Source organism: Papaver somniferum, chromosome 2, assembly GCF_003573695.1.
Source record: "Papaver somniferum cultivar HN1 chromosome 2, ASM357369v1, whole genome shotgun sequence".
Classification (NCBI taxonomy): Eukaryota; Viridiplantae; Streptophyta; class Magnoliopsida; order Ranunculales; family Papaveraceae; genus Papaver; species Papaver somniferum.
The window spans coordinates 85,526,783-85,540,741 of record NC_039359.1 but is presented as its reverse complement, the minus strand read 5'-3'; the positions used below and the strand labels follow the sequence as shown (position 1 = coordinate 85,540,741).

Sequence of the window (13,959 nt, the reverse complement as noted above, 5' to 3'; positions counted from 1 at the left end):
AATCTAAAACCCTTGCGATTTTACTTCGGAAGTTTATTTAAAGAAAACAATAAAGATTCGTTTCTCGTAAAAATGTGGCCTTGTTGGCCGTTAATCCAAGAACTTTAGTGTTTGACTCTGAATGTATGCTTGAATCTTTATATCTCTAATCATGCTTGTTAAATTTTTCTTTTTGTTATCAAAGATCGTTGCATTCCTTGCTAGGGGTGCAGGCAGTAGTTCGCTGGTTACACGAAATTTGTGTTTGTTTTAGGTTGCTCTGTTTTGCTAGCACAAAGAAGTGAAGGCATGGACCTTTGATGCATTTATTTATTGAAGTGAAAGTATGCTTCCAACTTTCACGAGTACAAACATAATTTTTTGCAGCAACAAAGCGAAAGATCATGTGGTAAAGCTAGAGGAATTGTTGTAGTGCTACATCAAGGGTGTCAATGGATGACCGAAAACTCTGAAATCCGTCTAAATTCGTATCTAAACCTATCGGATTTGGAAAGAAGATTTACAGATTAACAATCTCCTTCCATTGATGTAATATTTGAGAAATGGAATAACCTTAAAAAATATCGCTCAAAGAACACCAAAGAATAATAGTTTGCTTTACAATCAGTCAATCATAAAAAGTTCTTCGAAAGTTTTTTTTTCCGGCCATCAAGAATCTCAATTTTCTTTCCTCCCTCCTCCAAAACCTCCCAGATCACCACATAACGGATTAGAGTCTGCACCTCATAGTCGGCCTTATTCGGACCTCTAATATTCCATGCTTCCAGTTGCACCCACACACTTAACCTTCATTGCATTTACAAAGTAATACCGTAATTCAAAAGTATACTTAGAATGAATTCACTGGTTTGATGTCGCATTTCTACTTCAGCTTCGCACAAAAGGGCACACCTCATCGTTCAGCTGAATTCCTCTATGGCGTAGCAGCAAGCATTGCACCGAGTAGGAATTGGTTCCTGGAGAAGAATGCATACCCATCTAAACCATTCTTAATTACTTGACTTGTAGGAGATCACCGTGTAGTAAGTTTGGACCACGGTTAAGGCCATAAGAATAGCTGCTGCGACTAGCGAGATAATAGTCCACGGATTACTAAAATAATTCTCATACAAATTTGTAATCCAAATCCTACACATTCTCCAAACCATGACAGTCCCTTGATTGCAGTACTCATTCATATCTTGCAGAGCTACAATAGGTTCGGAATCGACATTAAACATTCCTATATCTTTGGTAAACACCTGAATCGACTTAAGAACAGCCGTCTCGTCGAGCGGACCAACTATGATCCCTTGGTATCTAAGCAATTTAACATCCTTAACTGACTTGACAAGAGTTTTGATAAGGTAAATGAAAGAATGAAATTTCAAATCTTTGCTCACCCAAACCTCGAATGCTCTCATGTTGAGAAATGGGTTCTGGTGGTCATCATGAATCATGATGGGAGGAAGGAGGAGAACTGCTTGTTTGTAGTCGAACCGGATACTCCTGTATCCACTAACCTTTTTGAATCGAATGCCAAATTGGTAGTAAAGCTCGGATGCTGAGAACCCAGTAGGCAATTTCATTCCTATCTCCAAATCCGGTGCCTCAAGTACCCTCTCCGCATAACGGTCTAAAATGTGACGGCGAGGACCTTCATTGTGGCACAGCATCATATGAGATATAGTCTCATGCGCATCCTGCATTTGCAAAAGTACAACTAATCTCATTTTCAAGCCACATCAAAAGATTAAAAGTTTGTTTTGAGCAAATTGGTCCTCACCTCTTGTGGGCGCGCGACAGACAACAACGTTGTAAGAACAAGATACGGCAATTGATTCTCCACTGTCAGCAAGTCTTTGATCGCAGAATCATAGTTCACCGTCTTCCCATGAAAGCTAAACATCGGATCACTACGAGCGTAATCATCAATAGAAACCTTAGTCCCAACAGCCAAGAACTCAAGAAGAAAGCACCCATCAACAATCATAAGCTCAATAAACTTTTTATCATCATCAATCCATTCCTTGTCCAGTTGCGCGTACGACGACTTAAGTTCATCGACAACTTTCATCAGCTCATTGATATACGTTTCGAGTGGAACTCCGGATCTCTTGATGAAATGGACCAAAGCTCTCTTCTTGTGAATTTCCATTTTGATCAAGTGTGGTTTACCATTGTGATATGGACCAATTGACACCACCTGTGGCTCATAAGCTTTCACATTCCCCATTTTCAGTGATGAAGGTAGCTTGAATATGGGTTGTTGCTTGTTCTGTATTATGACCTCTAATTCTTTGTATGGATCTTCTTCTTCTAAGTTGATGTCTAGTATTGATGACCATGATGCTTCTTCTGTCTCTTCTTCTTCTTCTTTTCTCTTTTTACTCACCACCTGAAACACAAGTTTAGAATCTACCCATCATTTAAATGACAATTGAGGAAAGAATAAATCATGAAAAACAGATTCTTGAGTAAAGAATTTTGCTATAAATAGAGAAGAAAATAATTTAGTTGTACCTTTTTGGGTTCTTCTTTGAGTTGAAGCTGAGTTTTTTCTTTTTCCCTGAGAGTACTCAAAAGTTTCTCCAAATCATGCAATTTCTTGTTTAGCAAAGACTCTTCATTCTTTCTGCTGCTAAATCTTCTTACAGAGAAACCCATTTCTTAGACAGAGAGATGAGCAGAAAATTATGTGCAAGTTACAAGTTGGGCACCATTAATGGATGGGTTTTGAAAGGCAGGTAAGAATAAGACAGTTACTGACTAGATTATTTTTCTTCTTTTGTATATAAATATAAATATATGAAAATTAATTTATATAATGTTGAGCATATGATTATTAATATATTATCATCATCATGCTTAAACTGGTACAGTTGTACTGTATTGATAATGCAAAGAAATTCTTGACCCATAACTAGATTCTTTAAACTTGAGGACAAGATTTCATAGGAACATTTGAGATATGTGGCTTTTTGTAAATGACCCTACAAACAATCAACTTGACACTAGACAGCAGGCATTATTATTTGTGTTTTGGATTTGTATTTTTGAAAACTTTAGTATTAAGATTTAAGAAGCTGTAAAAACGATGCTCCAGAGTCCAGACAGACAGCTTTTACTCCGTGGATCATGGATCAACACCACGAAAATCAGGTTGCCGTGGCCTGGCCTGGACCACACCCCTGACTTGGCTGGTGGATGACCGTCAAAAAAAATGTCCAGTGTTGGAAAATGATTAATAAAAAATAATTTTTTAAAATTTTAATAAAAAATTATAATTTATTGTTTTCTTTTGTGAATGAAACTTTTTAGTCCCATATTGTGGAGTTTCCAATTTTTAGTAGTTTTAAGAACTATATAAACTTATTAGTCCCACATTGTGGAGTTTCCACTTCTTAAATTGTATTATTCGATTATATAAAGAAATTCACTACTTTTGTAAAATTTATGGGAAATGTGTTGCTCTATATTTTAGAGGGACCTCTAAGGGAAAATATTTTATAGCGTTTTTTAAGAGTTCGCGATTTTCCTTAACGGTTTTTTCAGAGTTGCCAAGCTCAAGTTGAGCATCTACTACATATGCTAGTAGTAGGTGTAGTAGAGTGTTTTATCCTGGAGATATCCGTCCTGTGAGGGCTATAGCATCACTCTTGAGTGTAGCCGGGCGCAAATGTCTTAAGGGCAACGTGTTGAACACGTGACTCACTCTGTTTTTCCAAAGTTTTGCTTTGTTGCTGTTGTGGAGATATGAGAAGCTCGTTCGTTTCGTCAATCGATCAATTCCATTATAAAGGAGATAAGTATCAATAACTTTTGCTTATTTGATTTTTTCTTTATTTTAATTATTGCACCCAACAATCTTAAGACATTATAATTTGTAATAATCGAAAATGGTTGGTTGGTTTGTGAATCATGGATGTTAATTGTGGAGTGAAAAACAAAAACAATTTTTTGGTCAGCTGTAGAGTTTCGAGATTATCTCTTAACCTAGAAGGAATTTCGATGAACCCTTTTGACACAACGTAGTAGACATCTTGATAGTTACCCACGTAAAATTTCAGAATTTTTGGAGTTGTAAAAGTATTTTTTTGATATTTTAAAAAACAGACAAATGTTTCTGAAAAATTCTGACGGGCAAACTTTTGTTGTTAACTAAAGTATTTTTTTTATGGGGTAATCATGAGTTTTTTGATATGGTGGTTCAAAAGAAGTTTGTAAATCTAGATATTATCTTCAAAACTCATATTTTATCTTTCGTTTCGGAACTAAGGTTTGTGAGATGTGGTGTATTAGGTGATTGGGAAATTACCGTGTCCGTGGTCAGAGTATAAACGAAGATTGTGACATGAAATTGAAAAGGAACATGGATACCAGGCGCATGTGGATGAACACAAGTCTTCCAAAGCTGAAAAATGAGAGAATATCAAACACAACTCTAACCGTAGTCTTCATAAGAAAGGTATGTTTCGTAAAACTGAATCCGGCGTTACTTTAATTAAGGGTGATTGTTATGTTTGTAAAATTCCGGGCCATACGGTAGTAAAGTGTAGACAACATAAAACCTTAATAAGTAGAAAGTTAATGCTAATTTAGTTGAAACAAATTAGAACGAGTTCATTGACATGATGTCGGAAGTTATTTTAACAACCAATGTAAGAGACCAGAAGGTGGACTCTGGAGCCACCAAGAATGTTTGTTGAAACAGAGACCTATTCACCTCCTATCAGAGGATAGGGGATGTCGAGAAACTCTTTTTAAGTAACTCATCTGCAATAGAGGTTGCATAAAAGGAAAAGGTCGAGCAGAAGCTCATATCTGTAATACTCTCACATTGAATGAAGTTTTCATGTTCCAAGCATATGCAAGAATCTTGTATCTTGTTCTATTGTAGATGAAAAAAGATTTAAGATCTTAATTTTTTCTGGAAAACTTGTTGTAACAAGGCAGTTACTTTTTAAGTAAGAGTTATAGGACTTTGGGTCTATATAAGCTTAACGGAAAAAACTGATGATGTGAACATAGTTGATTCTTGTGCTTTCTTTATGTGATTGATTGTTTTATGTGGTAAGCTTGTAACCGTAAACTTATAAGTCAATGCTTAACTGGATAGCATAGGTTGCGTACCCAAATTTAGTTTGGACTTTGAACACAAAAGTGAAATCTGTGAAGAATCAAATTTGCTTTAAAACCTTTTAGCACAAATGTTTAGAGTAATTCTAAGCCTTTAGAATTAATTAAGTTAGGTCTAGATGACATGAGTTCAACCTAAAATCACTGTGGTAAAAGATGGTTTATAACTTCCGTAGATGATTGTACGAGGTATCGTCTTGTATACTTGCTTAGGGATAAGGATGATGCCTTAGAAGCCTTAATATGTATAAATTTGAAGTTCAAAACCAATTAGAAGCCTTGAACATAACAACTGTATCCTTAAGAAGATGATAATTGTCATGTTGATTAGTTCAGGATTACTTGCGGCCTTGTGGGGGGAGGCAGTCATGTTAACTAGTATATCCTGAATAGAGTACCCTTAAGGATCAGATAAAACTCCATATGATTTAAGGATAGGTAGATGACCTTCTTATGAATGCGTCGAAGTGTGGGGGTGTTTGACTAAGTTTGCCATTCGTCTTCCTAAAAGAAGTAGATAGAAACCAAAAATGTTGATTGTGTCTTCATATAAGGTATGCTGAGTATACTTCTACATATATATTTTTGGTTGTGTGTTCTGATTTTTCATACTTTGGTGTGATTTTTTCTGACTTTGGTGTGATTACGATTACATAATCTAGGGATGCTGAGTTCTTTGAAGATGTTTATTCTTAAACCTGTACCTCATTAGAGATGTGTTGTTGATCCCTAGACTTCTTATGAAGCCGACTTCATAACATGCCTAGCTTAGTATAAGCCCCAGACTTGTAAAGAAGCCTTGATATCTACTGAAACCCCATTCTGGTAAGAAGCTTCATTTAGTGAAATGGACTCAGTCCGTCGGAACCTGACTTGGGAGGTTTATAGTTTACCTCCAGAGAGTAAGACCATGAGATATAAATGAGTCTTTAAGAGGAAACATTAGGTATATGGAACTGTAGAAAAATATTAGGCTAAGTTGGTAGCTAAAGGCTATAAACTAAAAGAAGGTGTATATATCCTTGATTCTTATTCACATGTGACGAGATTTACTTACGTTGAGATGCTAATTGTTATTGCTGTCATAAAAAAAATTAGAGATACATCAGATGGATGTTAAGACCGCTTTTCTAAAATCGTGAATTAGATAAAGAAATTTACATAGACCAACCTGAGGACTTTGTAGTGAAAGGTTATGATGACAAAGTTTGTAAGATGAACAAAATTTTGTATGGTTTATAAAATAAGCACGTAAACAGTGACATGGAAAATTTGATCATGTGATAATGTATAGTGGATTTAAGTTAATGAATCTGGAAAGTATATTTACAAGTAACTTGTTAAGGATGCCTGTGTGATTGTATGCTTGTATGTTGATGATATGCTTATACTTGATACAAACTTAGATGTGATTAATTCCACTAAAAAAAAAACATGCGCTGAATGAGAACGTTGACTTGAAAGACTTAGGCCCTGTTGATGTAATCTTAGGGATGAGGATTGGAAGATAATCTAGCATTTATAGTCTTAGTCGTTCTCATTATGTTGAATTTTATGCTTAAGAGATACAATCAGTGTGATTGTAAGCCTGCTTGTACTCCGTACGATTATTCTTGTAGACTCAAGAAAATTAAGGATAGTGGAGTATCTTGACTTGAATACTCAAGAGTTATAGGATGTCTGATGAATTTAATGAACTGTAAGTGTCCAGACATTGCCTATAGTGTGAGTAAGTTAAGTAGATATACTTGTTGTCCAGAGCAGGAGCATTGGGATGCACTTAGTAGAGTATTACGGTACCTAAAATACTCTATTACCTTTTGTTTGGTTTATGAAAGGTATCTTACTGTCCTTGAGAGACTTTGTGATGCAAACTGGATAATTGACTCAGAGGAGTCTTAAGTCTACGAGTGGATATGTTTTCACTCTAGCAGGAAGGTTTGTTTTGGAAGATTTCCAAACATACATATATTGCTCAATTCGTTATGGAATCTGAGAGTATTGCGATAGATAAAGCACGAGAGGGGGCTGAGTGCCTAAGATGCTTTTTAGAAGACATTCCTCTCTGGCATAGGCATGTGCCAGCTATATCTATATACTGTGTTAGCCAAGCTATAATAGCTAAAGCTAAAAATAACTAATCTCAATTGGCGTTATTTCCATTGATTGGATAAAGTCCAAGGAGAATATCTCGCAACCTTTGACGAAAGGTTCATCCAAAGAGATTGTTAGAAACACATCGAAGGGGATGGGGCTTAATCTCATAAATTAAACTTGCCATGAAGGATACTCAACCTTGCTGACTGGAGATCCCAAGATCAAGGTTTCGAATGAGACAACTAATTTATGGTGGGTAAAGGTAAACACTATCAGAGAATTTTATTCTCTGTCCATTCCCTATGGTGTAGACGTGATAGTGTGACTGCATGTGAAGGATGACTTTTAAGAAGTCTTAATGAGTTCTATAGTTTCAATTTAAGATTGAAGTGGAGTGTAGCAGTAACACGCTTTATGGAAACTCACCTATCTGAATGAGGAAGTGGGCCGCTTCCTATGAGAATATGAGCTTTGATTCTTTAGAGCATTCTGAGAAACAGGATATGTCCAGGGCCAAATTGGACAAAACGGCACGAGCTTGGCAGCAATCTTGGAGACATCACCCGTGGTTGTTATCGCGAATTACATCAAATGCTAGCAGTTCAAGACATAGTTCACTGTCTCTAGCAAGTAATTCCGGTAATATCTCACTAAGCAAAGGTTCAAGACCTCATGGACACCTCTGCCTAAAATGGTATTTCCTGCGCTTTTTATGTGATTTTAGTTTTGATGGTTTTGGTATTACTTGAACTTAGGACCTAAAGGTCACTAAGGGTTCACTAGTTCATGCTTTTTCACTTTGGTGAAAGATACCTATAGTCTCACCATGTGAGAACTAAAGATGAAAGCTCTCAATATTATTATGATTTATGCAATCCATAGTATGACATGGGGTCAACACACTTTTGTGTGAGGGAGAGGACGTCGAAATGACTAGTATGATTTCAACACTTGCACGATCAGTCTGTTTGGATCGTTTGGTTGGGATGTTGATTTACCAAGATCTATCTGTGTTTTCATGTTTTATTGAGTTTTCATTCATGTGGGGGATTGTTGGAAAACGATTAATAAAAAAATAATTTTTTAAAGTTTTAATAAAAAATTATAATTTATTGTTTTCTTTTGTGAATGAAACTTTTTAGTCCCACATTGTGGAGTTTCCAATTTTTAGTAGTTTTAAGAAACTATATAAACTTATTAGTCCCACATTGTGGAGTTTCCACTTCTTAAATTGTTTTATTCCATTATATAAAGAAATTCACTACTTTTGTAAAATTTATGGGAAAGGGGTTGCTCTATATTTTAGAGGGACCCCTAAGGGAAAATATTTTATATCGTTTCTTAAGAGTTCGCGATTTTCCTTAACGGTTTTTTCGGAGTTGCCAAGCTCAAGTTGAACATCTACTACATATGCTAGTAGTAGGTGTAGTAGAGTGTTTTATCCTGGAGATATCCGTCCTGTGAGGGCTATAGCATCACTCTTGAGTGTATCCGGGCGCTAATGTCTTAAGGGAAACGTGTTGAACACGTGACTCACTCTGTTTTTCCAAAGTTTTGCTTTGTTGCTGTTGTGGAGATATGAGAAGCTCGTTCGTTTCTTCAATCGATCAATTCCATTATAAAGGAGATAAGTATCAATAACTTTTGATTATTTGATTTTTTCTTTATTTTAATTATTGCACCCAACATCCAGTTACACAGTCACAAATTAAAGCACAGGGGTGTGAGAGTTGACTGCACAAAACGTGGGCAAGTTTCCAAGTTGAATCCCAACCCTGACTCAGCAACAGTGTCTAAAAATGGATTATGGTGGATCCCAACCCTGACTTGGCAGGTTGCCAAGTTGAAGAACTACTATCGTCTGCAGTAAAAGGGACTATTGATGACCATGTCCGTTTCTGGCTTCAATTCTCTTTTATTCTTCACCTAAATCATTTTGGTATCACCGGAAACAACTTCTAAAGAGTTTTAAGCTTCAGTGATGATTTCCTTGCTGATGCATAATTCTCCTACAAAACCAAAGACAGTGTAAGCAAGGTGTAGTAGCAACAACGATATATAAAAGACGTAAGTTTTCACTTTGTCCTTTTTACTTTTACATCCACCGACTTTTTCGCATTTACATTCAATATGAGATCTAATCAAATAACTACAGAGAAAGACTTTCACTCCACCTCAATCTTGCAATATACTTCCAGAAATTTATGAGTTTTCTAAAGCTGACGTCCAATTGTTTCCGGAAGTGCAGAGTGAGATAGTCATGGACTCATGGGGAGGGAAGGATATGGGTTCGTGGGTTATTTGTAACATTACGATTCAAACAACAATAATAATCTAAAAACAACAAATTCTAAAATCTCAAATGGGAATTAAACGAAAATGTCCCTCTGCTAGTATATAAATTAGAGAAATGTCCTTGTTTCGAACATAATTAGAAAAGTGTCCTTCAGTTAGTATTCTTCGTTCAGATCGGAGTTAACTCGCCGGTGACTCGAGTTGGTCCCACCAATAAACATTAAATAATCACTAAGGATTACCAATTTAGCCCTGCCAAATTATAAACTCAGGTTAATCTGATGGAAAAATCGGATCCATCTCGAGGATGAATCTCACGGCGGATAAGGAGAACACGTGTAACAAATTTTGGTCACGATCTGGACGGCTAATAAAGAAGACACGTTTGATCGTACGGATAAAGTGATTGATATATATCGAAGGCGAGAAAACCCTAAAACCCTAACCTAAACACTTTCCATCTCTGCCGCCCCTCTCTTCTTTTCTTCCCTTTCTCTGTCTCCTCTGCGTTTCTGTTGACGAAGAACTGAACCTGGGTAATCGAAGATAGTGAAGATGAAAGTGATCCGACCAAGGAAAGGTAAAACTTGTTGTTGTTTTTGTTTTTGTTTTTTGATTCTCGAAAGTATGCTGTAGTTTTAGGGTTTCAGTTCATGTATTTTCAGTGATTAGGTTTATGTGTAGATCTATTTCTGTAGTTTTAGGGTTTATGGATTGCTCGAATCAGTAATAAAAGTGTTGTTTTATTATGCTCTTGTTCTCGATGTGATTCTGTAGATTTAGGGTTTATGATTTTTTTCGATTTGTTAGATGAAATGAACTTGATTCGATCCATTTACCCTTTTTTTGGTCACTGATTTTTTCGAATCCTAATTTAATTTATAAATTTGGGTTTTTTTCGAAACTCTAATTTTAAAAATTTGGGGATTTTATAATTTGTCGATTCATGGATGATTTTGACTGGTAAAAATGCTTCATTAGCATGTTACAATATGAATTGCTTGTATTATTTCTATTTCTGTGTGTGATCATGAGTATGGTTGCTGAATTGTTTGTACGGTTTTCTGCTTGTTGTATGTGCAGAAGAAGATTTGTTAGGTACCCCAAAAGGAGTTTTAGGGTTGAGCTTTTCACTAGTAACAAATACACTTTTATCATGATTTGGATTTGAAGTATATTGGTCTGGACATGTTGACTAATATGATTATGTAAACCAAGATGCTGAATTTGTTTTGATTTACTCCTGATAACATACCATAGCTGATTACCAATGATGAAGAGTTCTTTTCAATGTGGAACAAGGCTGAATATCAAGATGATGGTTATGTGCATCTTTACTTCAATATTAGTGACAAGGTCTTGAGGTCTGGTGATGAATGACCATAATCTTTAGGGGTTACTAATAAAGTTATGTATTTAACACCTACTAAGAAGGTGACAAGTGACTCTGAGATGGTGTTTTCTACACCTAAGAATAATGTGACACATGAAGATGACTTTGCGTTTTCTACACCTAAGAACAAAGTTGTTAGCAATTCAAAATTAGCTTCTCCTGCTACTAGGAAAAGTACAAGGTTGGTTTGTAAGTCAATTGATGCTCAAATAAATGCTGCATTTGAGAGGTTACTTTTGAATGATGAGGATATGTGCCACCCGGATGATAATGTGGATGTAGAGTGTGAGAACATTCAACTAGATAATGTGGAATAGGATCTGTGTCATCCAGTTGATGATGATAGAAGTCCACCATGCTCTGATGATGAGGAGAATGATATTGACATAGCTGGTGTCAGAGATTTTGTTGACAGTTACTTTAATGATGAGTTCTGGCAGAACTTTAGAAAGGAAGGTAATGCTGAAGCTTTTAGTAATGTATCTACAAACCATTCAAAATAGTTGCAGATGGAGCAGTTAAAGAACTTCTCACCAGGATGATCAGCAGTTTGAGACAACAACATTCTCCTAACACCATTGCAAGGTACATTCTTGCACCTAAAGTAGATCCATGGACACTGAATTAGTGGATGATTATCTATTTCACACATTGAACATAAACTGTTACAACTGCTGCTGCTGCTAGATACCTCACCCATACTACTAATGACATTAAATTTGTGCATAACTCCACCATTGTAGGAAAAAACTTAGATGATTTTGCAGATTTTTATGGATTTTTATGTTCTGCAGATTCAAAAAAAATGGAAGAGATGGTGGTTTTATAGTACATGGAGCATATTATGACCGTTCAACGGTCATATTTGGGTGACAGAGCTGACGTGTCAGATTTGCCATGTCATCATGGATGATGTATACAAGTATCCACGTGTAAAGGTTCCACGTCAGCTTGTACAGTTAACTACCAATAGTTAAATGTTGAGGGCAGATTTGTCCATATTTGAGTGTAAATACGTGTGACGTGGCAACGAATTTTTGAAAACAAAAATTCGGATGGGAAAACTTAACAGAGGTATATATTTTTAATTCTGTTTGAAAGAGTGGCATATTTGTAATTACAATTATAAAGAGGGACATATTGTTAAAAAAACCCATCTCAAATTCATAAATTCTTTATAAAACGTCCAAAAAAATAATTGGTTCATAAACGATTATCACTTATTGGTACTCTTTCTACTTTTTAATTCCTCGTTATCTCGTCATCTACTTCAATTTTCTTTTACAGCAATTCCAAAGGAGTCACCGAGAAAATAACGGAAAAAGCCGTCCCCTCACAGATTTTTCAAAATTTGTGGTTCCAATTGGCTCGCCCTTCGGGAGTTTAGCAGGGGCCACGTATATTGTATCTAGCGATTTCTCATTGTTTTTCTCTCGGTCCGTTCAAACTTTTTATTCTTTTTTATTAACTTATAGATAGATAATGTGTCTGATCCGTGCAAAGAAGTAAAAATGACTAATTCAATTAAGATTATTTTTTTCGATGGAAAACGTTATATTGAAGAGAAAAAGAACCTTTACATGATGTAAAGAGAGTTACACAAACATAAGAGCTTCCCAATTGCTCCAAATAAGACTAGCAGAAACAAATTTAAAAGTATAATGGTCACAGGACCAAACAACTTAGCCCCAAAAACTCTCCCGTTTCTTTCCTTCCACGGTCGCCAACAAATTGCATAGTGGATAATCTCTCATACTGATTTCCCTCTACCTCTCAAAATGTTCGTTGTCCAAGCTTCAAACAAATCAAGTAATGATCTCGGAATTGGCCACGATATCCAGAAAGATTTGATGAAGTAGTTCCATATATCAAACGAATAAGGACAATGCAAAAACATATGATCCGTTGCAAAAAACACACAAATCATTTTCTATCTCCACTCCTCTATATCTTAACATGTCCCTAGTTCGAAGACAATCATAAAAAGAAGCCCAGAAAATAAAACTGACGTTATGTGGAATATTTTTCTTCCATAATGCTTCGAGAAGCTGCACGTCTCTAACTTTCCAGCAAGAGTTTCATAACATTTAGTTCAATTAAGATAATAATAAATGAAATAATAGAAATATCAAATCTTAACACAATTACACAATTCAGAAAAGCAAAATACATCGGTATGCTTAAAAATATGATTGGCGATTACAAATCAATAGTCACTAATCAATATAAAGGTTTTAAAGTTATAGAAAAATACCTTATATTTATGAAGAGTTTGGAGTTAATTATTCAATATATAACCTGAGCTGACTGACATTGTGAATGTCAATTTTATGTCCCATGACTAGATGATCTGAAAAGCATTCAACAACCTACTGGCTTAAGATCAGTAAGGGTATGAGTTATGATTATTGCAAAGAAACCTCTCAAGATTGTAATATTATTTGAACAACAATAACAACTTCATGTAACATTATATCTAATTCAGAATGTGATCAAGATTAATGAGCCACATTGAGGAATTTTTCTTTAAAATCACAGTTTGACACTTTTTGTCTTAAAGTCTTAAGTAGTTCCCTTGGGTCGGTGAATCTTCCGTCTTAAATGCTGATCTTCTGGTTCTTCAGTTTAGTTACCTTGTAATTTTTCATTTAATTTCAGGGTCAGAGTCCTAATTGTAATATTATATTATATAATGATTTAGATTTTAGTTTAAGTACAGATAATTTCTGGATGACTTTCACTGCTCCTACTTTGAAAGAATCTATTTCTTACAAGCAGTGTAGCAGTGTCCAAGTCCAAGTTATCTTAAGTTTCTAACAAAGTCTGCAATCCATTGTAAGCTTATTTGTGGGTTTCTAACACAAAGAAGCATAAACTGTAATACATTAGTTTAGTAAGTCTATGTATTGCTCTGCAGTTCAACATTTCTTTCTTTTTTTTAGTTATGTAAGTGTTATCCCATAAAGCACATTTTACTTGTCTTAGATGTAAGTGTTATCTTATAAAGCACATTATTTAGGTTAGTGATTCGTATTCAGTTCAACCTTTGGTATCGG

The 13,959-nt window shown here is 35.5% G+C and overlaps 1 protein-coding gene and 1 long non-coding RNA gene across 2 annotated transcripts; one reads left to right on the top strand and one right to left on the bottom strand.

Annotated features, from left to right (window-relative positions):
• Nucleotides 1-386: 386 nt before the first annotated feature.
• On the bottom strand, nt 387-2,775 carry LOC113348273 (UPF0481 protein At3g47200-like). Its single transcript, XM_026591985.1, has 3 exons — nt 2,503-2,775; nt 1,766-2,377; nt 387-1,682 (listed from the first exon to the last, which is right to left on the bottom strand). The coding sequence occupies exons 1-3, from the start codon at nt 2,644-2,646 to the stop codon at nt 990-992; spliced, it is 1,449 nt and encodes a 482-aa protein (XP_026447770.1). The 5' UTR covers nt 2,647-2,775; the 3' UTR covers nt 387-989.
• Nucleotides 2,776-9,975: 7,200 nt separating this feature from the next.
• LOC113353658 lies at nt 9,976-12,039 on the top strand. Its single transcript, XR_003361446.1, has 3 exons — nt 9,976-10,090; nt 10,594-11,488; nt 11,698-12,039. It is a non-coding gene; the product is annotated as an uncharacterized LOC113353658 (long non-coding RNA).
• Nucleotides 12,040-13,959: the final 1,920 nt, after the last annotated feature.

Coding starts and splice junctions, on each gene's coding strand:
- LOC113348273 (XM_026591985.1), bottom strand. CDS start 2,646: ATGGGTTTCTCTGTAAGAAGATTTAGCAGCAGAAAGAATGAAGAGTCT. Junction 2,378..2,502: donor TCAAAGAAGAACCCAAAAAG/GTACAACTAAAT, acceptor CTTGTGTTTCAG/GTGGTGAGTAAAAAGAGAAA. Junction 1,683..1,765: donor CTGTCGCGCGCCCACAAGAG/GTGAGGACCAAT, acceptor TTGCAAATGCAG/GATGCGCATGAGACTATATC.